At 39.5% G+C, this 24,865-nt stretch overlaps 1 protein-coding gene across 10 annotated transcripts in view; it reads left to right on the forward strand.

Annotated features, from left to right (window-relative positions):
• Nucleotides 1-24,865, forward strand: part of dlgap4b (discs, large (Drosophila) homolog-associated protein 4b) — a 90,656-nt gene that overhangs the window by 57,689 nt on the left and 8,102 nt on the right. For 2 of the 10 annotated variants that reach the window (XM_047813651.1, XM_027146705.2), the window contains 6 exons: nt 6,273-6,797; nt 7,528-8,318; nt 8,682-8,896; nt 9,978-10,076; nt 12,622-12,775; nt 13,537-13,792. In XM_047813651.1, coding sequence (XP_047669607.1) covers nt 6,359-6,797; nt 7,528-8,318; nt 8,682-8,896; nt 9,978-10,076; nt 12,622-12,775; nt 13,537-13,792 — 1,954 coding nt within the window. In that variant the 5' untranslated portion in view covers nt 6,273-6,358. Of the gene's footprint in view, nt 1-6,272; nt 6,798-7,527; nt 8,319-8,681; nt 8,897-9,977; nt 10,077-12,621; nt 12,776-13,536; nt 13,793-14,528; nt 14,742-14,762; nt 15,403-18,706; nt 18,886-22,122; nt 22,214-22,475; nt 22,654-24,865 lie in introns of those variants that run through there. The other 8 variants (XM_047813652.1, XM_047813653.1, XM_027146707.2 and 5 more) reach the window with 8 other exon arrangements.

Genomic DNA, 24,865 nt, shown 5'->3' on the forward strand with positions numbered 1-24,865 from the left:
GGCTGAGAGTGATTTTCAAATTCTTTCTTTTAAAAAGTAAAGAATTTTATTAGTAACAACTCACTTCAAGGGTGGAAATGTAAATGCCAAACCTACGTTGTAGTATAGTGGCATTGTAACGTATTTTATTCAGCTTCATTGGAGAATTTAAGCTTTATTTTGAGGTCAATTTTATCTCTGTTGATATCACAGCTCACAAGTTTTATCATAATCTGTTTTTTGAAGTAGCCCTTGTACATATGCTCCTTCTTCTTATACTACCACTTTAACACAAAGATTAGATGATTATTTGAATCGTGTAATGCAACAATTAAAATATTAACTTGTGCCTGACATGTACTTTTTTCACTTATCTGGGTCTGGGTCAAAGGGGCTTCAGTCTAAGCAGAGATGTCCAGACCTTCCTCTCCCTAGCCAACTCCACCAGCTCCTCTGCAGGGATATTCAGATGCTCTCAGATCAGATGAGAAATATAATCTCTCCATCTAGTCCTTGATCTGCCTTTGGTCAGCCAAGGATGTATATCTGAATGCAACACACAACTACGTACACACAACTGTCTGAAGTGTGTGACTCAGACATTAGAAGACAGAGGGTATCATCTGTGCTACTGCTGTGCCCAGTCTGCAATACAGCCTTTTCACCTCCAGGTTATTTTAAGTCAAACACTTGCTCAGTGTGTTTCAGAGTTGACTTGATGAGAAAAGAAAAATGTAGCTCTTTAGTTTACTATTCGTATTGCTTTTTTCACACTCTTAGATTTAGGGGGGAAAGTTACAAAGAAAAAAAACATCACAACAAAGAGCTATAATGGGAACTGGGAGAGTTTAAACAGTGAGTAAAATTAGAGCTGTGAAAATAGAGCATAAACAGCCCCACCCAAAGCAGAATATAATTAGGGCAAGGTTAGTTTGAGCATCTCTCTCTCTCTCTCTCTCTCTCTCTCTCTCTCTCTCTCTCTCTCTCTCTCTCTCTCTCTCTCTCTCTCTCTCTCTCTCTCTCTCTCTCTCTCTCCCTTGCTCTCATTCACTCTCACTCACAGATTTGATAATCTACACACTGTGAACATATGGTTGCTGAGTGCTTCCTTCTGTTCTGTCCTTGTGTATAATCTTTCTTTCCTGTCACATTTCCATCATGTCTTTTTATCTCCCTTTTATGTTTATTATAGATGTTCAAGACTCTCTGTCCATTACACACACACACATACACACAATTAAACACCATACAGTTTGTGTACATACCAACATATGCATATACATTACTCTTACACACTCAGCATGAGATTGGTGAGATATAGCAATGTCCCAGTCAGTATTTCATGCTCTAAGCTGCATCACTATCCAGGCAACATAGAGATAATAAGGGTGAGGATCTTCAATCTAATAACACACATAACAGAACAAGCGTGATCCAGAGGAACACATTCTGATTCAAAATGCTCTCACACAACAGACTCTGCTGCCCCATTACAAAACATATTTTACATTTGTTCTTAAAAAAGAAATAAATTGTAAAAATAGTCAGTGAGATCATGTCGGTTATGTTTCCAGTTTGGATATTGTCCCTATTTTGGTAGATAATGTCTTTTGCTTGATCATGGAGCAGTACTTTCTGCTTAGTTGTCTTTCTTTGTGGTTATGGAGTTACACAGGGTGTGTGTGTGTGTGTGTGTGTGTGTGTGTGTGTGTGTGTGTGTGTGTGTGTGTGTGTGTGTGTGTGTGTGTGTGTGTGTGTGTGTGTGTGTGTGTGCGCACGAGGACATGCATTGTGTATATGCATTGCCCCTTGGCACCCCCTGCTGTTTGTGAAAAAAAAGACAGCTGAACTCTTTCTCTGTGGGATAAAAAAAACAAACTGAAGTTTGTGAGAAAGAACAATCCTGAAAATTCTCATACATCCAAATTACTTTCTTAGATATAAACTTACATATTCCTATTCTGACAAACCACCTCACTCCCCTCCTCACTCAAGTACATTGTCGTTCTAGTGTTGTGTGTTTTCAGACATTTCAAATCATTTATCATCCTGTTACTAGTATGGGGTTTTAGAACATTTCTGGTTGGAAAATCTAACTGTTTCCTTATTATTTATGTCCATAGTACTTTCCAAAGCATAGTTAAACCCATAGGCTGTTCAGCATTTCATGTAGGTGTGTTTATGTGTGTGATCTTTGGTTAAGTGTAGATGGTTGGTTTTATGAGCTTTTTTTATACATGGAAATTCAGCATACATCTATGTTTATGGGAGGAAGAAGAAATTATAGAACCAAAGATTAATCAAATCTTCTTCGATTGTAGGTTTGTGCCAGGTGTTTTGGTCTTTTAAGAAAGACCATGTACATCAGAGAGGTGGTAAAAAAGGCACATCCAACTATAGGTGAAACAAACATGCATGGGGAACAGCCCAACAACTTAAAAGCATCAAACCACCATCCAAGGGCTAGGACAGGGAAGGACTATATATACACACATGCAGACAAGTAAGGCATAATACTACTAATGAAAAGCTGGAGTAACTATAGACCTACAGGTGACAGGGTGACACTGTCCAAACCAGGAAATGACTAAGATTGGTAGGGAAACTGTGACAAGAACTCTGTAAACCATAACCTGAACTCAGGATCAAACCAGGCACATTATACACACAAAAAAACACACCGTGTTTAATAAGAAAAATCATACAGAATATTTATGGGTGTAAAATGCATACATACAATCAATTTTGGCATATACATGGAAAAATTAGATATTTATGGTTAAACAGAAAAATAGAATGAACAAAGATTACAGTAGAGTTCTGACAACACAGATTAAGGGAAGCAATAGTGGGTCTCTGCAATTTACTATTTATAAAACTATTTTAAAAAGTGGGAGAGGGAAAGTTGCTTTATAATTCAAACTGTGTGTCCTGAGAGGATTACATCTGTTTTGTTGGCATATCCTGGTTAAGTCATCTTACTCAGTGTGCATGGGTTTCAGTACAGATTGCAGTGTGGTGACATGGCATTAGCCATGGTGTCAGTTGAGGTGACTGGTTTGGAGTTTGCAGAGACAGCCTTATACCACAGTGCATACACATTACAGCAGCTGTCATGGCAAAGGTCATGCTGTGGCATTAGTCAAGACAGATTTGCTAGAGATCGCTGGAAGAGAGACAAGGTCTACAATTTTCAGTGGAGATTACACAAAAGTTTCAGAAACTGCTCCTGAGTTCTAATCCAATGAAAACAGAGACAAACTGGGATCAGTCTCATATCATCCACAAGCAGTCGAGAACAAAACTCTGAGGTTGATTGGAGATCCAGGTGAATGCAAGTCATTTACATAACATGCAATTTGATGTGGAAGATTCACATTTATACAATAACATGCAAAGGAGCAGTTTCCCTGCATCTTCACGGTCAGAGACTGCTGTTTGGTCTGTTGTTTCTTGGTGTTCCAGTTGGCTGAAAAATTTTGATTGCAGGTTAATACAAAAGGTCTGGCAGACAAAGTGTCAAAGTTCTAAAAATTTGTTTTACGGCTAGAGCTTCACTATGTGGGCAAAGGTTTGTGGACATCAAACACATATGTTCTTGTTGAACATCAATTCTCGTTGATTTTGTCCCCTTTGCTGTTTTAATAACCACTGATCTTCTGGGAAGGTTTTCTGCCAGATTTTGGTGCATGGCTGCTGTATTGAGCCCATTTAACCACAAGAGCATTAAGGATTGCTGTTTGGTGAGGAAGGCTGTTTGTTGGTATTAATGATAACTATATCATCATAAGCATTTTTAGAGAAGCTTTAGCACTGGTCTACAATTTCAATGTTTATTTAAGTGTGGCTTTTTGATGTGTTTTTATGCCTTTCATTAGTTATAAAGCCATTCAAGTTTGTTGAAGTCTGGCCCTTGAGTTACACTGATATATTTTGATTGTGTTTAGGTGCATGTCCTTGTGAGTAAGTATGGAATTTTGCATGTGTTTAGCTATTTAATGCGGGAACGTGCTATTTGATTCCCACACTCAAATATAGTAGGGAGACATTGGAGTAGTTGGAGCTCTGGAGTGAAAATATACCAACTGACATTGAGTTCAAGAATGAAGAGTGTAAACAACTCTGTGAGGCTTTGAAGGCTTGTGACTACCCAGACTGTGCCTTTGTCAAAATAGCAACGAGGTCAGGTTGGAACTTCAAACCGACAGGCGGAAGAAAGAGACTCAGCCGTTTCCAGAGGATTTTCAATAGATAACATATTCTTGTATACTTCAGAGGCAAAAACTTGTACACCAAAATCCATGAGCTGAATGGAAAAACAACTTCATATTTTTAAAGGTTTAATGGGTTTAACTACATTGTGTGTGGGTGTCTGTTTAGTATTAGGGGCAGTGTCATTCCTTTACTGAAGACTTTAACAGATGGTGACTGCTTGGGAATCAAGTCCAAAAAATACAGTCTGTACACCTGGAGCTTTACCTAACTCTCTCTGTCACACTCACTCTACAGAACACACAATGCACGTGTATTTTGGTAGGCACCAAAAATAGGAATATCTGACATTTTTTTATTTTATTTCCTTTGTCGAATGTACAAAATGTAAACGTAAACTCAGCATTTATTAGTTGCAATAATAATTATATCAGGAGAGACCCTCACAAGCATTTGTGTGTGTGTGTGTGTGTGTGTGTGTGTGTGTGTGTGTGTGTGTGTGTGTGTGTGTGTGAAAGAGAGAGAGAGAAAGAGTTTCTCATGAGGTATGTCCACTGTATTAGGTTAATTTAATTTTGAATTTTTTGATGCCAGATTAAATTTTACATGGATTTCATTTAATTGAATTTAATGTTTCACTTGAACTAAAATGCTTTGCTTTTTTCATTTTCACTTTTCCTTAGAGCTCTTCTTTCTTTTCTCTTCTACATTTCGGAAGCTTTTGTACAGTACATCAAGTATTGCTGATAGCATAATGTACCTCCTTTTCCTGTAAGACATCATCTGCTTGTATCTGTCAGCTACTCATTGCCAGCCCTATTTCAGGTTTCTGCTGTTTTTTTCATTTATACTTCTGTGGTGTCTTGTTTTGCCCTCTCTCTTTCCTTGTCTCACTTTCTTTCTGTCTTGCAAATGCAATCTCTATATCTATATACTGACATGGTGTGAAGAACCATACTATAAGTGACCATACTAGTCAACATCATCTAACTGCTGCACACAAATTACTACATTGTAGTATTATCGTGGGTGTTCTGATGCCAGTGAATGTTATGCTGGAGCAAATGAATGGTTCCTTTCTCTATCTGGCATGTTCTAACATGCCAAGTAGGCAATAGAAAGCCACAGACAGCCTGGGCACACAATATTTGGTAGTGGTTTCCTACTAGTATTGGCTGTAGATCAAGAGGAAGCCATACAACATGCTTTAAGCTATCTTTATGGCTTTTATGCAAGAAGAATGTGTGCTTAACTAAAAAAGACAGCTGTATGTTGTGTCTCTGCGAGGCAGGTGTCTGCTAGTCAGTGTCCTAATAAAAAAAAAGGAGGAGAGGTTGTTTGTTGCTTAGGGTGAAATGGCCAGCTGCGTAAGATACCCTTTTCTCCAACAGGCCCATTCACTCCCATTATGAAACAATTTAACTGCAACAGCTTTTCTACAATCTGCTTATTGTCCTGTTTACAAAAATGATTTTTATCTGTGGCGTGTGTGTGCACACACACATCTAGATAAAGTGCCAAAGTTTACCCTAACAGATGGTTTAGTACAAATGATGTTCATTTTTTTAAACAAATTATGTGTGTCTATGTATGCAGGTGTTTTTTATATGTTAGTGTCATTTTGATATGTGATCTCATTCTACTTACAGTACTCTGCTAACCTGCTGATATTAGTTCATGTCAGTTCACCAGTGTCCAAAATAGTATCGCCTGAATACCAAATTTGAACAAATCCATTAATCACTAAATTAAATGTAATGTGTTTATAGTCCTAAAAGAAATGTAATATGCAATGCTACACTTTTTGTTATTATTTCAAAGTTCTTTTCACACTACACATGCTCAGAAATTAGCTTCACTCTCACAGAAGTGCTCACAAGGTATCTCATAAGGGATACACAGTTTAACACAGGTTCAGTGAAAGGGAAGAAGCTTTGTCAATTTTACTGAAATTGTGATTTACCTCATAAGCAGCTGTGAATTCTAAAAAACTGCATCTTTAATATGGTTCTGCTGATAACAGTATGAGACATTTTGACACAGTTTTTCCTCTCTGTTCCCCTTACCTCATTTGTCTCCAGGACATCTCCTCCAGGGTGTCTCTCTCTCCCTGGTGGAGCCATGCTGCTACTTTAGGGGTCTTTTGGGGGGGTTGCCACGTCACATCATGAAAGGCTACACCCCCCACCGCACACATCACATCTCTGACTGTGACCCTCCACACACGCCCTCCCGCCTAGATCCAATGTACCCACCCTCAGCAAGTTCCACCCTCTCGCGGCAACCCTACGTTGTCCCTTCTTCCACCATGGATCACTATGGAGCCATGGAGCCCCATCATTTCTCCAATTCACCAAGCTCAGGTGGTCTTCCCCCAGACTGCCTGATGCCCCTCAGCAACCAGCTGTCAACCAGCAGCACTTTCCCACGTATCCATTTCAACTCCCATTTTGAGCAGAGTGACTTCTCACCTCCAGATGGAGACAACATCAGGGGCATCAGCACAGGCACACTTGGTACCTCTATGTCTGTAGGCATGGGAATGAACATGGGGCTTGGAGCAGGACGCACAACCATGATCACCAGTGGATCTGCTACTATATCAGGTCAGGTCAGGAGAGGTACTTGAATTTCAGATTAAATGCCTGTGCTTACATAATTAATGTAGGTCTTTATATAGCTGATACATAGCTATCGATACTGTTGATTTACGAAAGGGATTTTTGTAGAATATAGCTGTGGAGCAAATAAATCGGCAGGATTTTCTTGTCTATTTGATTTCCCTACAGCTGTTATGTGTGGTCCATAAAGCCAGATTGCTTTTTTCTGATGATTTTGATAATGTATTCTATAAATAGTCAGCGCATGACACAAATGACACAGTGTTCATTTAATTTATAGGTGACCCATGTTAACCACAGGTTAGTGTAGAACAGTTGTTGACAATCAGCACAACTAGCATAATCATACATAATCTCCAAACAGTCTAGACCAACATTTGGTCATTTTCATGCAGGATGCTTTCCCTTTTCACATGTAAAAATAATCCTTTTTCAGGGTTATAAACAATATAATGAAATGAGAAAACATAAACTGTGACATGCATGAAGTTAATGTGAAAAAGTTAACGTAAGTAAAAGGTGAGCTAACAAATTAACAGATTTGGGTCTTAGCTGAATAACATTTTTCCATACGTATTCCACCAAACCTTTTGAATTTTGCCAACTTTTCCAGGTCTGACAATAAGTAATAATATTATATAATATACTGCTGTGCAAGAATGAGGCTTAACAGCCTTAGCAGTCAGCTAAAACATATATTAAACTCTTCATCTAGGTGCAGGGAAGATGAACCGGTTACCAGCGAACCTCTTGGATCAGTTTGAAAAGCAGTTGCCAGGGCAGAGGGATGGATTCAGCACCTTACAATTTCACCGTAGCACAGCTGTGGAAACAACTAAACAACAGCAGCAGCGCACCGATAGCCCAGGAAAGATCCGTTATCTGGTCCACTCTGTGCAGAAACTCTTTGCCAAATCACAGTCACTAGAAAGCTCGGCTATGAAGGGTAACATGAATGGGCGATCAGGAAGCAGTGCCAACGAGGACAAACACCACCGGCGCAGCAAAAGCAAAGACCGGGCCAAGAGTGAGGGCACTGCAAAACGGCGTCCACGCTCGAACATGTCTGGCTACTGGAGCTCAGATGACCTGGACAGTGACATCATTAACTACAGGAGCCCTGTGGCAATGATGACTCTGGGTCGTCAGAGCTCTGCATCAGGGTCAGCACTGGAAAGCCAAGTGAATTCAAAGTACTTAATGCAAGGCTACAACACCATTAGTGAGCACACACTAAAAGCCTCAAAGAGCAGCAATGACATGAAACACCAGGGCCTCCTTGCACTACCAGGCCCTGGGGGAGGAGGAGGAGGAGGAGGAGGAGGAGGAGGAAGAATGGCAGTTGTGGAAGGGAATTATGGGAAGGGTGGACAATGGTCCACACTCACACTGGGGCCAAGTAGACAGTTGTGCCAGAAGGGCTCAGCCACACTGGATCGCACTCTGCTCAAGTCCAAGTCATGCCAACAGGAGCTGGCCTGCCATTATCTACAGGTGCGAGGCAGGGTGAGTCTGGTGGTATAGTGAATCTTTCAGATTGTTCACTGATGCTGAGATGTTTCTTTGATTAAGTATTATAGAACCAGCTAGGACTTTTTTGCTATCATATCACAAACAAGACTACAACAAAAAGCTAGTTGTTTTTTTTTAATTTCAGAAAAGGTTAACATTATGTCTTAGTAATGAAGCTTTCAATGGTTTTTTGTATTTATTTAAACCACATATTGAACAAATCAAACAAAACTATACATATACTAGAAGTAAACACTGCTTACGTACAGTGTCTTGTTATAACCTGAACTTAATTTTAGGTTCTGTCTTGCCAACAGTATTTATATTTATTATGTTCAACCTGTGAACTGCATTTAGATGCCCTCTACAGGAGAATGGAGTGGAACTATTGGTCGAGCTGAGATTCCATGCAGACGGATGCGCAGTGGTAGCTACGTAAAGGCTATGGGGGACCTGGAGGACAGCGATGACTCAGACAGCAGCTTGAAACCCTCACCAAAAACTGCTGCGCGCAGACAGAGCTACCTGCGAGCCACACAGCAGTCCCTCAGTGACCAGTTCCCTTCCAGAAAGTAAGTGGGCATTATGCCATTACCATAAATACACCCAATCACACACACACACACACACATTCAAGCTGTGCCTACTCATGTGATAGATTTAGCTCAGCTAGCTTCCCCTCTTTTTATCTCCCACACTTTCCAATAAACAGAAAACAGAAGTGTGAGGAGTGCAGGATTATTACACCTCTTTTTTGTCGATGTTAATAAAATACACATTTTCAGGTTTGATCTGAATGCTGTGTTTAGGTACATGGTTACACCTCACTGACTTTTAGCAAAAAGTAACAAGCCAAGAAGATATAAACCCCCAAACCATATTCTTGATCACAACAATCAATACATTATATATATTTTACTTAAAATATATATAATGTATTGATTGATGTGATCAAGAATATGATTTGGAAATGGTGGAGATGAAATTTCACCGCTGCCTGTATAAATAAAATCAATATCAAGAAATCAATACAGTCCAGAAATAGCAGAAAAGCAATAAAGTCTGAGAAGTCTAACAGCCATCCTGCAGCTTTTCAGTACTTTTTGTGAGAACCTCTTGAAGTCACTGGGGAGTCACCGATCTTCTGAGTAGCTGTGGGATTCCTGTAAGAGATTGTCAAGGAGTTGTCTGTACTTTAGTGTCTGCCAATGCTGGCACATGTTATTCCTGACTGAAGAATTATAATGAACTGCTTTCATTATACTATTTCAATTAAGAAATTGAAAGACTACATTAAAAGAGAGGGCTTGGTCTTGCTTTTTCTTGCTAAACCTAAGCTTTAGGTGACCTTTTAAATGCAGTCTTATTTGTTTGTTTTTTTCTGTCTGTGTTCAGAGTTATAAGTAAAAACACTAAACAGTACAATTAGCAACCTGCAGAACAAGCTTTAATGCTAGCCATGGGCCAGTGTAGTGCAGAGCTTTCATTTTTCTATTAGAATATCTCGCTCTCCAAGAAATCCTATCTAACCCAATTTATCCCTTTACATGTTCAGAATTATTTCCCCCTCACTTGGTACACCATACCTTCCTCCTTATCCCTAACCTCTGTTACCCTCTTGCCCTCCTCACATTTAAATGCCTTCTCTCCCAGCCGTCCGCTGGACTACTCGATGCTGCAGGGGGATCTGGAGGCCCTATGGTCTCCCCTCCATAGCATTGCCACTCTGCAGCAGATCGGACGCTCCGTAAGGTCAGTGCAGTGAAGAGAAGCAGGTCAGCTGCAGCTCCTCACACAGCACACCGGGGGGAGCTGCTTTACCATAGACTTCAGCCCTGCAGTTCATCCAGGGTCTACATTCATCTCAGAATATGAGTACACAGTAACAGTGCTACGATAAAAGCTAATGCATTTTCTGTCTCGAAGATCCGATATCAGATTCTACCAAGCCTGAGTGCTCAGTACTCCTTGTATGAGATGATTAATGACTATGGCTCTGGATTCTACAACTCTTGAGTGGCTTTCTCTAGTTAATCGATCTGCAGTTAGGTAGACATGGAAAATTTTTATGCTTTTACTGTCAAAACTCAGGGAAGCAAAATGGGGAAAGCCTGTTCAGAGTTTGTGGACATTGCTCAAACTCACCCTAGATGTCCTTTCTGGATAAATCATAAGAATGGTCATTTGTACTCTAGTTGGATTCGTCCTTTGTTTTTAATTCGGGGGTGTGCAATCTTATCCGCAAAGGGCCAGTGGGGGTGCAGGTTTTCCTTCAGATCGATGCAGGAACCACAGCTGAGTCTACCTGGTGATCTTAGCTTTCAATAAATAAAATGGCTTCTGCTTGATTTTTATAAAAAGAAAAAACCTGCACACACACCAGCCCTATCAGGATAAGATCGTACTCCCCTGGTTTAATGTGATTGTTACCATTAAACATTACCATCACCATTTAATTAATTGTTACCATTGTTACGACTTTCTAAAGCAATTCAGATTTATTCAGAGTAGATGAGAGTTAACAGTAGCAGCTTGACAGTACTGGGATCAAACTGGCCACTACAAGTGGAGTGGCCACTACAACTGACACATCATGTGTCATAGACTGATGAATTGTTATGAATAAATCAGTGAATAGAAAACCTTTTTAAAGGATTTATATTACAGCATTGTTGAACTGGACAGTCAGACGGTGTTGATTCATTTTCTATTATAGCACAGATCAGACAGAGATTCCAGCTGCAAGAATATATATTAATGGCATTACAGTTTAAATCAGATAATGGTTGAATTAATAACCACCTCTCTTTAAGGAGATGTTTATTTAACATTTATCAGAGAAGTCTTGGGTGTCAGATTCTTTTGATTCTGGTTTCTCAATAACACAACATGCTGCATTTTGTCTTCAAACTTCAAGATGGAGAAAAAAATATACAGTGAACAGGTAAAAGCGTCATTTATTAATAAACGGATACTTTTAAACATGTTAAATAAGTGGAATAAAACACTTCCGTACCTGCTGTTATGGGAAAATAATTTTCATGGTGGTAAGAGTAACTCTGCTTCATGTCTACCAAGACATGGCCGTCCACCTAAACTGACAGGCCGTGCAAGGAGAGCATTAATCAGAGAAGCAGCCCATGGTAACTCTGGAGGAGCTGCAGAGATCCACTGCTCATGTGGGAGAATCTGTCCACAGGACAACTATTAGTCATGCACTCCACAAATCTGGTCTTTATGGAAGAGTGGCAAGAAGAAAGCCATTGTTGAAAGAAAGCCATAAGAAATTCACATGGGGGACACAGCAAGCATGTGGAAGAAGGTACTCTGGTCAGATGAGACCAAAATGTAACTTTTTGGCCAAAATTCAAAACGTTATGTGTGGCGGAAACCTAACACTACACATCAACCTGAACACATCATCCGTATGTGGTGGCAGCATCGTGTTGTGGTGATTTTCTTCAGCAGGGACAGGGAAGCTGGCTGGAGTTGATGGAAAGATGGATGGAGCCAAATATAGGGCAATCTTAGATGAAAACCTGTTAGAGTCTGCAAAAGATTTGAGACTGGGATGGAGGTTTACCTTCCAGCAAGACAATGACCCTAAATATACAGCAGGAGCTACAATGGAGTGGTTTAGATCAAAGCATATTCATGTGTTAGAATGTCCCAGTCAAAGTCCAGACCTAAATCCAATTGAGAATCTTTGGCGAGACTTGAAAATCGCTATTCACAGACGCTCGCCCTCCAATCTGACTGAGCTTGAGCTATTTTGCAAAGAAGAATGGGCAAAAAATGTCACTCTCTAGATGTGCAAAGCTGGTAGAGACATACCCCAAAAGACTTGCAGCTGTAATTGCAGCAAAAGGTGGTTCTACAAATTATTGACTCAGTGGGGCTGAATACAAATGCACGCCACACTTTTCAGATATTTATTTCTAAAAACAATTTGGACACCATTTATCATTTTCCATTCACTTCACAATTATGTGCCACTGTGTGTTAGTCTATCACATAAAATCATAATAAAATACATTATTGTTTGTGGTTGAAATGTGTCAAAATGTTCAGTGGGTATGAATACTTTTGCAAGGCACTGTAAATGCACAACCCAAACTTGTATGCTATATTTTTGTCTACATCAGCTTTACAAAGCTTTTTCTTCATGGCTTAACTTATTCCATTTGCTTTGTATTTATAAACGCACATTGGAAGGCTAGAGTAACATCAGGAAATAGTTACTGTTACAGAGGCAAATTCAAATATATTCTCTTCTTTTTTGCTCCTCTCTTCTCAGTTGTCTTCCATCTCTGCGAGAATTCTCTGGGAATCGCAGTGTGGATAATTTGGACTGTATTGGAGGTTCTGTAAGCTCATCATTCCCACGCTGGGATGATGATGACTTCAGCCAGGGCTGCAGCACACTTGGACGCAACAGCTGCATCAGCCAGGTCAGATGTCCACTGCATGTTTTGCATGAGTCTGAGATATCATAGCCCGTGCAGATCTTTAGAAATAATCATATCTTGACAAGTTGACAAGTGTATGCATTTATAATTTCATAACAGTTTTAGAAACATGGTCCCATGCCTAAGTGGCTGTGAAAAGCATCTGAGATTAGCCTCTGAGTCATTTCCACCCTGTCTCACTCGTCTCCCGAGTGACAAATGATCAATTAAAGAAGCCTGGATTAATGAATATAGACCACTAGAATGAATTGGCTGTTAATGCTACTGCTTGAGTGCTGTTGACAGGATCCTATTCATGCAAAGTGAAGAAAAAAAAATTAACTGTGACTATTAGTAGAAATATATGATGCTCAGTTGCCACAGAATGTACAGTAGAATATTTACTGCAGAAAATTTGCCTCAGCATTGATATCATGTCAATGAATTCCTCTTTTCTTTACTCTTAAGAGCTTGTTTTATTTAGTCTGCCACAGGAATAAAACATATTTAAATACTTGCATCCAAGCTATTTTACTGATAATTACTTTGAAGTGTCTGTAAACTTCACTTCAACTTATTAAATAGTTGAGTTAAGGAGTAAGCCAGACATACAGTATACTGAGCATTCCCCACCTTCTCCCACTGTCCAGACTTGGGTTTAGTTGTGAAGAAATGACAGCACAGACTTACATATACTTACATATATTAACTGTGAACCTTCCTCTGTACTGATAACACCCCACATGGTCACTTTGTCGCTTCAGATGCGGGATTCAGAGTTGAACCAACGCTATGGAGAAGACTCCTGTTCAGAATCTGTGTTCGGAGAGATGCACGCACTCACACGCTCTCACTCACGGGCAGAGGACCCTGATTTGCCCACCTGCTTCCGTTCCCGAAGCCATAGTTACCTACGTGCCATCCAAGCTGGCTGCTCCCAAGATGATGACACAGCATCACTTGATTCAGATTCACCGCCACCCACTGCTACAACTGTACGCACTTACAGCACCAGCACCGGTGAGCATAGTGGGGGGGTGTGTTAGCCTACTGGTTAAGGTGTTGGGCTACCAATCAGAAGGTTGTGAGTTCGATCCCAGGTCCACCAAGCTGACACTGTTGGGCCCCTGAGCAAGGCTCTTAACCCACAATTGCTCAACTGTATAAAAGAAATGTAGATAATGTAAGTCGCTCTGGATAAAGGTGTCAGCCACATACTGGATCATACAATTATCAGGTCATATAACTGCAAATCTTTCTCAAGGAGCTTTGTTTCCTTTGTTTCCTAGTAGCATCACAAGATTAGTGGATTCTGTGAGATCTATGAAAGTGCCTTTTCTGGCAGTCTATACGTTTAGGAAAATATCTGAGCACAAGTAATGTGTGAAATTCAGTCCTGATGCCAATATTCACTATCGAATCCCTGAGTTATTTATATAAGAGCTGAAGCGCTCTTCTAACACTTTTGTTAACATTCTCACAATATCTCACGCTGAGATAGAGAGAGCTAAGAAGAGATTAAGGGACACAAGGAAAAGAAACGAGGAGGTGCGGTTTAGAAAATGAGAAGCATCGCTGTCTTCATTCACTATTTGCGTCAGACATGGGCGGGAGTCTGGAGATATTACAACGCTATTGCGCGACAGGCTTTTAAGGCACCAGGAACCAATCACATCTTCGGGTTTCCTTGACCGACAGCTTTGTTATCCAATGACACGCATCTTCTCCGAACAATTCTCCAATGGCCAATGGGAGAGGCGTTTCTCACAATCCTTTCTTTCCGCGACGTGGACCACGATACTGACCGTCTTACGGCGAATACAATTTAACCCGTTTTTATAAGAAAACACCCTAAGGTGTTTAGAAAATGTTATTTTAGCGTGACTCGGGAAGCGTGGATTCGAGTGGAGGTTTATTCGTTTGAAACACGGATGCGCTGAGCTCCAGATACGTGATGGGTGTTAAATAGGTGACTACACTTCTACATCTCCTACTGTTTTGTTATATTATGGCGGTCTGATGTAGGGTTTGTATCCCTGTGTAATGTGTCAGCTGTTTAAGTTTCTGTTTCCTGAGCGTCGTGCCGGAAAGGTTCTTACAGTAACGGATGCTTTTCTGTAGCAGCCGCCTACCTGCCAGTGTCTCAGCTCTGTCTGAGGTAAACTGGAGCTCACACCCAGGTCTGAACCACTGACAACAGGGAATGAAATTAATCCATCGACATGCCGGGTTTTGTCATGACACGGTACACCAGCACGGTGGGGTTTGGTTGATCTCTTCGTTATGTTTATTATCTAGCTTTGTGTGAGTTATTATTCCTGTCAGAATTCGACCGTTGGGCTGTTCGTCAGAGCACGTGCGCGCACCTCGAGCTCAACGGGGTGGTGTCAGTCAGCCACGCAGAGGCCACGCCCACTGGCCCCACAACAAAAAAACACGCCCCTCTGTCCCACAACTAAAAAGCCACGCCCATCTGTCCCACAACTAAAAGCCCCGCCCACTTCCTACACACCCGAAGGGACTGTCCGAAACTCCTCCGAGTCTGATCGCTCTCCCGAGGTCTGTTACATTCACTGTTAAACTCCACTTCTGGCGTTATTCCATAATCTTTGTGTCCATAGAGCAAGTGGGTGAGTATCCCATTAAACTTATTTGAATATGTGTCTCTAAATTCTGGATTCTGGTCAGTCAGATGTGTGTTGATTAACTCCTATAACTTTTAGTTTATTATTTTATTCATTTGTTTCCTTTTTCAGGGACTTAAATATAAGCCGAAGACTCCACATAATCTATAAACTTAAAATATACAGATTTACAGACACAAAAATGGTGCTAATTAGGAAAGAGAAATGTATCATTGATAGCTTTATTGTTTTAGGTTTTTTTTAATATATATATTTATTTATTAACATAATAAAGAAGAAAGGTGTCTCAGCTTTCATCAGTTTGTAACTACAAGTCAGGACAAAAGGGTTGTTTTATTATTATTATTATTATTATTATTATTATTATTATTATTAACTTTGAGAGAGACTGGAGAACGTTTCTAGCTGGAATAATGTGAGAGAAAATAACTTGTCATGTGTATGTTCATAATATCACAGTATTTTCCGCACTATAAAGCGCACCGGATTATAAGGCGCAGTCTCAATTACAGGGTCTATTTCTGTACTTAACCCATACATAAGGCGCACCGTATTATAAGGCACATGCTAAAACATACGGTCTACAAAAAGGTAACAGAAGCAAAACAGTGAGTTTAGTTGAACTTTATTCTACTATTTAACAATACACACACATTATTTTTTAATCAATCTTCTCCCACAAATCCATCAAAGTCCTCATATACTGTGTCTTCTTAACTTGGCACAGTACATTTTCTTGCTTCCTCCACTTCCGAACCATAGATTCATTGATGTCGAATTCTTTCAGCTGCTCTATTCCCATTTACAACCGTGTAACTGATAGCCTGTAGTTTGAATTGTACCTCATAAGCATCTGATTTTTATTGGCGGATGGCAAACCACCTCAAGGTGCATTTACCGCCACCTACTGGACTGGAGTGTGGAGCGCATAATGGTTAGGAAGAAACAAATGTTGTTTTGCATCATACCAGTAGTGTACCTACCGGAGGCGTGGTGGAGGTAAGCGTACGTATTGCGTAATGTCCTCTGATTGGTTTATCGCTGCCAGCGTACGTAGTGCATGTATTACGTCCCTGTGTCAGCGGGAAATGGTCCGACAGTCAATCAAGCGGAGCACTTACCAAAGTTGCACAACATTTTTACAGATTTTTGGAACTCGGTGCACACATAAGGCGCACCGGATTATTAGGCACATGGCCGAATTTTGAGAAAATTTAAAGCTCTTGGGTGCACCTTATAGTGCGGAAAATACTGTACATGTAGCTAGAAGCAATTAAAAACCATGACACAAAACAAAAACAAAAGTCCTGTGGTGTAAGAACTTTAGTATCTACAGTAATAGATAATCAACAGGAACGAGGAAATAGTAATAGGCCACACTCACAATGGCCCGTCATGGATTGTTTTTCTGTGCTTGTTCCCAAAACTACCCTTACTTATGAGTTAAATATCGTTTGTATCTAAGATTCTGAAATACTGAACATTTGAGGCTTGACCGTTCATTCAGATGAGGACACGTTAATCTCAATAGGTTTGGGTTACATCACAGTAAGAGTCAAATCTGTGTGTGAACATTTGAAAGTATAATATCTTTCAGATTTTATATTGCTGTGCTATAAAGTATAAAAGATTGATAAGTGTCAGTATGAAAGCCGTAGATTTGTTTATGCAAACAATATGCCCTGCTTTTACAATCAGAGGAACTTGATTGTCACAGAAACCTTGTTTTGTTTACTAGATTAGTGTCTGTTATTTAAAAAATCAGAATACATAGGGTTTAGACAGATTTGCTCCAGTATTAGCATGCTAGAGACGCAACAAAAGAAACAGATGACTTTGCTTAAAAACATTACAGCTTCTCACATGACAATCACTTATTTCATCCCTGGCACCTGATCTTAAAAGCACTGCTGCAGGGCGCTGAACATGTTACAGCCTTTCAATACATGATTTTTCATTATATTGTATGTGTTGTTTTCTTTGGCATCCTAAAAGCAGTTGTGGTGCGGTAGTGAAGGACATCTCATAATGTTTTGGGATGTCTTTGAACACCATCTCACTATTTTCTCACAAGCATGATTTACACTGTCTCTGTGCTCTTGCAACACAAAGATAAAGCTGTTTAGTTATTGAGTAACTTCATCTATACACCTGTGTGTCTGGACCAAGGTTAGGTTTGTCATTGTCTGAAAGTTTAAAGAGATTCAGAGATTTTTAAGTCTGGCTTTCAACCAACTTTTGTGGTGTTTTAAGTGCTCAGTGCATCTATTACTAACGTGTGATATACTTAGTAAGCAATTACTGACCATATGCATTTTTTATTAAATAAACTTGACTATTATATATACAATCAGAAATTGAACATAGACAATTGAGGGTTTAGTGAGAACAGGTTGAGCTTCCTTTCATGACATTTCTCTCTTGTCATCTGATTCTGTGGTAATTGTTTTAACCAAAATATTTCATGCAAACATACCAAGACGTATGCACGTAAAACCTGTTTTTACAATCTGAACATTTGCTGTGAGGAAAAGTAAAAGATTTCATATCTATAGCAGCCGGCACTTCATAAACGACTGGCCCTAACACTGAAAGTAGCAAAAGTGAACAAACAAGATCTTGTTATCTTGTCTTGTTAGACAAGATCTTGTCTTGTTATTGCTGATAATGAAGACAAATCTCACAATTCTTTTTATTTACTGTCATTTTCCATTTTGTAGCATCTACATCACAAAGCCTTTTTTTATTTTATTTAATATTTCACATATGCTATGGATGTTTTTACATTTTCACCATACAGTGATAAACATGAATAGATCATAAACTCTTTGTCTTTCGAGTATGGTGTTTGTGTGTGTGCACGTGTCTGTGTGTGGTTCAGAGATTAGATTATTTTTCCCTCATCATCTTTGCACAAAGAATCTAATCAACCCAGACATTTTTTAGTGACTGTGGCATTTTCAAACAAAGTTTACTTGTCTGTTAGCATAAATTAATGGTGGTAAAAATGTCCATCTGACTACACTGTAAATTAGCATTTAATTAGTATTCATCTTTGTTACAGATTTTGAGCAGATGGTGCGCTTGAAGGTTTTGGAGTTTTTTGTTTTTTTTGCCAGACATAGGCTGGGATGCTGTACTCTGTGGCAAAGGTAGGGGTGCGAATATGGCAGTGTGCCAATGTGTATTTTGGCCATCGGCTTGTGGGCAGAGTGAGTTGGCAAGTCATGCACTGCCTTAACAGTTGGAAGCATATTGTAGAGGAGGGAAAGAGACATGTAAAGACCTTAACATGGATCATAACAAGGGATGGGCTATGGGAAAAATAATTGTGATAGCACCGGCGGATCTTTTGTTTACCAAGTTATCACTGTGCAGCAAGCTTTTAGCTCGCGTACATCATTTAACATTAATAGAGTAACGAGACGCTGACGGAGCATTTACCAGCAGATGTTCTTCTGGCCCTGGGTAAGAGACGATATTCTGAGCTTCATAACTGTGTCTTGCTTTTATGCCTAAGTGCAGGAAAGACTAAAGAGAATGCAGAAGTGGGCCTATTTTTGTGTATCTTCATTACACATACATTACAATCCACGTGTCTATGAAATTCAAGTGTGAAGATTTTATTCAGGAGTTAAAAATTATTTCAGTTTTACATTTAGATGTTTTTTTACATTTAGATGTTTATAGAACTAGAAAATTTTGCACACATAAAACAGTGAATCCTGTTCATTACTTAAAATGAACCCTTTATGAACAGGATATTCTGATCTGTCAGTAGCAGACCTTTTATAGCTGCCTTGTTTGTTCAAGTCTGTACTCGTATTATTCTTCAATCCTCAGTATCAGTAACCTAATCCAAGTGCACCGACTTTTACTCTCTTTTAAATGCCTGTTGATTACTGATTGTCACCATGAACATGAAGAGTAATCACGTTACACCTCCCTGTTCTCTTAAACCATTCCCAGCTATAAGCAAATAAATGCACAATATTTCATTGAGAATTCTATTGTGTATACAGCGCTGTACTAAATCTTATGCTGTTAAGAAAAGATGCCTTCAAAAGTTCTACATAAAAATATTGTTAAGAACAGTAAACAACTAAAACAATAAAAATCACAGATTTTTTTTTCACATAGAACTGTCTAATTAGAAGGCCACTCATATTCACTCGTGTTATTCACAGGTAAGGAAATTATAGCATAGTCACTTCACCTAACTGCATTTTCTGGGGTGGTGAAGGAAACCGGAGAACCCAGAAGAACCACATGGAAACGTGAAACTGCACGCATACACTAAGCCGAGCTCAGAATTGAACCAGCGACCCTGGAGCTGTGAGGCAGCAATAGTATCCATTACAACAGTACACTTTTTTCTTTGACATCATTAAAAACGGTATTATATACAGACGTGTATACAGGCTTGACAACCTTACAGAGATTACTTGGTAGAGCTACCTTCTATGCACACCCTTGATTTTAATGGTACTTCCGTGTAGATAATATGTGGTTCAGTGTGTTATTGGCATCACAGATCCTCAGCCATGTTTAGCCTGGCTGATGATAATGATTAGGCCTCCATCTGCTTAATTGCATGGCACATAATAAGAGCTCTGGCAACAAAATCGGTTCTTGTATCAAAAATGGGAGGATTTTTTTTTCATTCAGAATTTCAGCTGTCTTCAAGAAGGCAGTAATTGGTTGCATCTAAGCCTGGTTTCTGTTTGCTGCTCAAGTTTTAAAATTTCTGTATGCTCCAGGAGGCATGCAATATTTAGACTTACATTTCAGACTTGGATGCAAGGATGTTGCGCATTGAATTCATAAATATGCAGTGTGCTGTAATCATGCTTTAGTGTAGCTCTTCCTGTAGTAAATAACACTTGTTTCTCAATCCCTTACATCAATAAACATGTGAGATGTTATTAGCTGGCTTTGAAGAGGTTGGGCTTGATTACTGACTGTTAATGTGGTTTCCTGTGTATCCTTGTTTCTTGGAGGCCTAATTTATACAGAACTCCACTTCCATTCTATATTTGGTTAACCTAGGCACCTAAGATGTTTTGGTTTCCGTCAAGTCTGTCAAAGATGCCAGATTTAGTCTGTTGCTGAGGTCTTGTGTAGAATTATTTAGAAGACGTGACATTGAGCGGGGCCTGGAGCATCATGTCGGTATGCAGACAGTAAACCAAGTAATCCCTCTCTTTTTCTTTCTACTTCAAGAACTCTTTCCTTTCAGACAGTCATAAATTACATAATATTGACACCCGTTACTTTAGTGATGACGCATAGCTTCCTAGAGGTCCTAAATAGTTGTATGTACACTCATGTATGAATGTGTAACCGAGTCACCACAAACAGCAGTTCCTGTCTTCCTGGGAGCTGTGAGTCAGGAGATCTACTGTATGCTGTGCAGCAGCTCAAGCCCAATCCATAGTTACATGTTGCAGCCATGAAATAACAGGAAAGGATGAGAAACGTTCACTCTGAGCCAAGTTTGGATGAAGGAAGATCATGGAATCATCTGGGTTCATATTTATTTGACTGCTTGTGACTGTCTGGCTCTGGCCAGCTCTCTGTGCAAGAAACCACTTTAATATTTGCTGTGGTCAAGTTAGAGCTGCTCAAGTCATCCTATTTTTATCTTTCGATCAATTTTTGGCTTTTTCAGGAGATTAATTGCAATCAATTGGGACCTTAGCTAAGTTTAGCGTATTGTGTCTGTGGAATGTTTTATCTCTATCTGGGGACCAAATATCATATTTCATGAAGTTTAACCTTGAGGTGGCATTTGGCTTCATTTTTTACTTAAACAATACATATTCAAATTTAAAAATCCAAAGGTGGTTTACTGAGGTTAAGATCAGGAGTAGATATAGGCATAAGATTTTTAACAACAGTAACATTTAAATGACGTCCCTACATTTGACAGGCACTCCATGTGCGGTGAATTCTCTTGTTTTGAACGTAGTGTTAACACATGGGGGGTTTAAGGTGTTAAGTTCTGCTGCATATTAACAGCATGACTGCTAAATTCCTTTGTGCAGTCTCATCACTGAGGCTACTGTCAGCAAAGCTGTCAACAAATCCTAGCGATGCTTGAGTGAGAGTTTGTGCGTGTGTGTGTGTGTAAGTTACGCATGTGTACATGAGCATTTAACACCTTTAGTTTTAGTTTTTAGTTACTAATCACTAGCACTCCAGTCATCTAACTCCAAACATAATTTCATCCTTAGTAATGTAGTTGTACTGAAATCGCTGCTAGCCTTGCTGTTATTCATGTTTATTCCATGTTTTCAGCATTTTTCTAAAGCCAAATCTGTAAAATAAATAAATAAATGTTTAAGTGTTCCGTATGCAGAGAGGGCTGAATCCCACAGCATATGTTTTCTGAATTGTTCCAGCTTTGAGTCTGTAAACTGATAGGTCAGTAATTTGTGGCTTTGTACATGGACTATAGTTAGCTGGAATCCAGTATTGTTCAGGCACAGGGCCTTATAGAGTAGAAGATGGAGGCCTTCGGCTCCATCATGGTGGCTGGGCTGCAGTAGATTATTTTTGTTGTTTATCTAATCTTAAACAATAATTAGTTTAGCTTTTTGGGCCACTGCAGATCCCTACAAATTGAGGACAGAAGTGTTTATACACTGTTATTGAGTAACCTTTTTTTATTGCTTGGGGTTTTCTTTGGTGTTTCTGTCCTAGATCTGGTGAAACTGCTTAGTACTCTATAATAAGGTCAATATATGGAGGCAAGTATACTGCAAATGAAGACTGTACCAAAAAAAAATCAACAGTAAGTACGGGAAACCAAGTTCTTTTTATTACACACACTTTATTCTGCTTTACAGAATCAGTCTGACCTAAAACAGGGTTCTGTCAGTTGGAATCAATCATGCATGATATAGCTATTTAATTGGGTCATTATTCGTTCATTCTTAATGGTATTCACTCTCTTCAAATAAATCATCAAATGTTTATATGCATAACTGAAGAATGTATATTTTCTGACCTATTATATAAGGATAACGTCCTTATTTCCCTTTTTTCTCACCGAGTTCTGTTTCTTCGAGTTCTGCCATGTGTCGTGTCCCAGAGTTGACCTGACAATTAACGCTCTCTCTCGAGTCACACCCAAGCATGCGAGTCTACTCAACATTTCACAGGATGGCTGTAAGAATTCTGGACAGGAACCAGCTTGTCATAAATCTGTCACACATCACTGCTAATGAGAAGGTTTGTGTACGTGTGTGAGGAATTCATTTAAATGTCTCTCGTCGTCACTGTCACCGTAACCGCTGTATGAAACGACCAGAACCTGTCGAGTTGCAGTATCAGTTGTTGCTTCACTGTAAGCTGAGTTTCAGTGGCTCAGATATTGCAACAATTTAAAGAGTTGCATTTATAAATAAAAATTTGTAATCGGATATTTGAAACGTTTGCTTTACACCTGCAGTTTCTTGGTTGATTTGATTTGAAATAGCCCTGTATGTGTTTACCTCAGCCAGTGCCATAGCCATTTTATTTTCTTCCAGCTAAATCAGGGCTTTACTTTTAAGCATTAGGATTCCTCACATATGCACTTAACACAGCACATGCTGAGTCTGCAAAGAATGAAGGACTGTAGCTGGCTGCTTCAGAGGTGCAGCAAAACTCCCAAAGCTCCAGGCAAAAATCTAGTCTTTAGTAGGTTTGGTATGTGGAGCAACCACTATACAAGTTGCTGTATAGAAACAGTGTCATATTAGAATGAGCACTTTAAAATAAACCTGTCGTTTATGTTACTGCTCGAACTGTTGTCAAAGATGTGCTATAGATGGTTCAACTACACCTTCTTATATAAGAATTCAAATAAGAACAGAAATATTATTAATCGACACCACCTCGACCAATCCGAATCAAGCGTTCAACAGAACTGTTGTAAGCACACAAGTGTACCTGCACATTGTCTGTCTTAACAGGACTCTTTCTAAAAAACACAAACTGGTCTGACATCAGAAACAAAATAATTATGGGTTATGTTTAGTATTATGGTTTAATAAGTCTGGAAGTGACCTCATGGTTTTTTTTCCCCAGTTCAGGTGTGTCCTTATTTGTGAAAGCTGTTTAAAGGGAAGTTCTGAGTCAGCCGCCAGAGCTTAAAACCATGTATCGTCTTACACAATCCATTAAGCTATTATAAAGTCAGCAAAGACTATTCAGCATGGTCTGAAGCCTAATCACTCAGCAACAGTGGAGGTGTCAGTGCTCATATGACGTGAGTCATGATGCTGTAAACTTGATTACCGGTTGACTCGGATGTACTCCTTGTTTCTTTCTCTAGACTGGAATTCCCCATTCACACACAGTATATTTGATACAGCAACTGAACGCAAATATATTCGAATAAAAAAATAAAGAGGTTAAAGTGCAGAAAGTTTAAGTTTAGTGGAAATGAGTGTCTAGAAGTTTGCATTACCATGTATCTATAATGCAGTATGTTTCTGGTGACCTGGGCATGATAAATTATCATTGTCTGGTGAACTCATTAGAATGATCAGATAGCTGTGTGTTTTAGCTGATGGCAGAACATGTCACCTGTCTAGTTTGGTGAGTCTGTTCCCATTGTCAAATCACATACTTGTTCTTGGCTGAATGATGGTATCCTCTGCTGTTGTATTAGATTAGTTTATTAGATTTACTACAGCCTCAAGCCAGTCTGACTCTTCTTCTCTGACCCATCAGCTCTGTCTTGACATTTTCCCCTCATTCTATGTAAAATCTAGAGACTGCAGTGTGTGAAAATCCCTGGAGATCAGCAGTTTTTTAAATTTTCAAGCGGGCCCATCTGGCACCAACTATCATGTCAATGTCATAGTCACTGGGTCACGTTTCCCCACGATCTTTTGTTGATGTGTGCATTTCCTGAAGCTCTTGAACAATATCGTCATGTCGCTTGTGACATGATTGTCTAGTTGGATAATTTCATGAATGAGCAGGTGTAACTGTGTTCCTAATAAACACTGACTGCATAGTGTCTAAGCTAATGTGCTTATTTGCCTATTATTTCTCAGGATAAATCTTGTCTTGATACCAATTAAGTAGTGAAGTTACTAGAGTCTACTGAAGTTTTTGTCTCTGGGTGTGATTATGATTTTCGACACAGAAAGACTTGAAACATACACACACACCCACACACACAGAACAGCAATACTTAGGATAGATCACATTTAACAGCAGATCTTTTGTGTTGCATGTTTAACTTAATCTCTCTCACGTGTTTGCACAGGACTTTGAATACCTGCTATTGGACAGAACAGGAGTTCTTTCATGGCTTTGTAATAGTCCGCTCTCTGTCTGCCTGCATGCTTCATGCTTCTTGTCAGGATTTATATTTTAAACATGGTTGGGACTTAAGTCGAACATTGTTTTCTGACGTGCACTGGTGATGAGATTTACACACAAGCTA

This window comes from Tachysurus fulvidraco, chromosome 5, assembly GCF_022655615.1.
Source record: "Tachysurus fulvidraco isolate hzauxx_2018 chromosome 5, HZAU_PFXX_2.0, whole genome shotgun sequence".
In the NCBI taxonomy this organism is placed as follows: domain Eukaryota; kingdom Metazoa; phylum Chordata; class Actinopteri; order Siluriformes; family Bagridae; genus Tachysurus; species Tachysurus fulvidraco.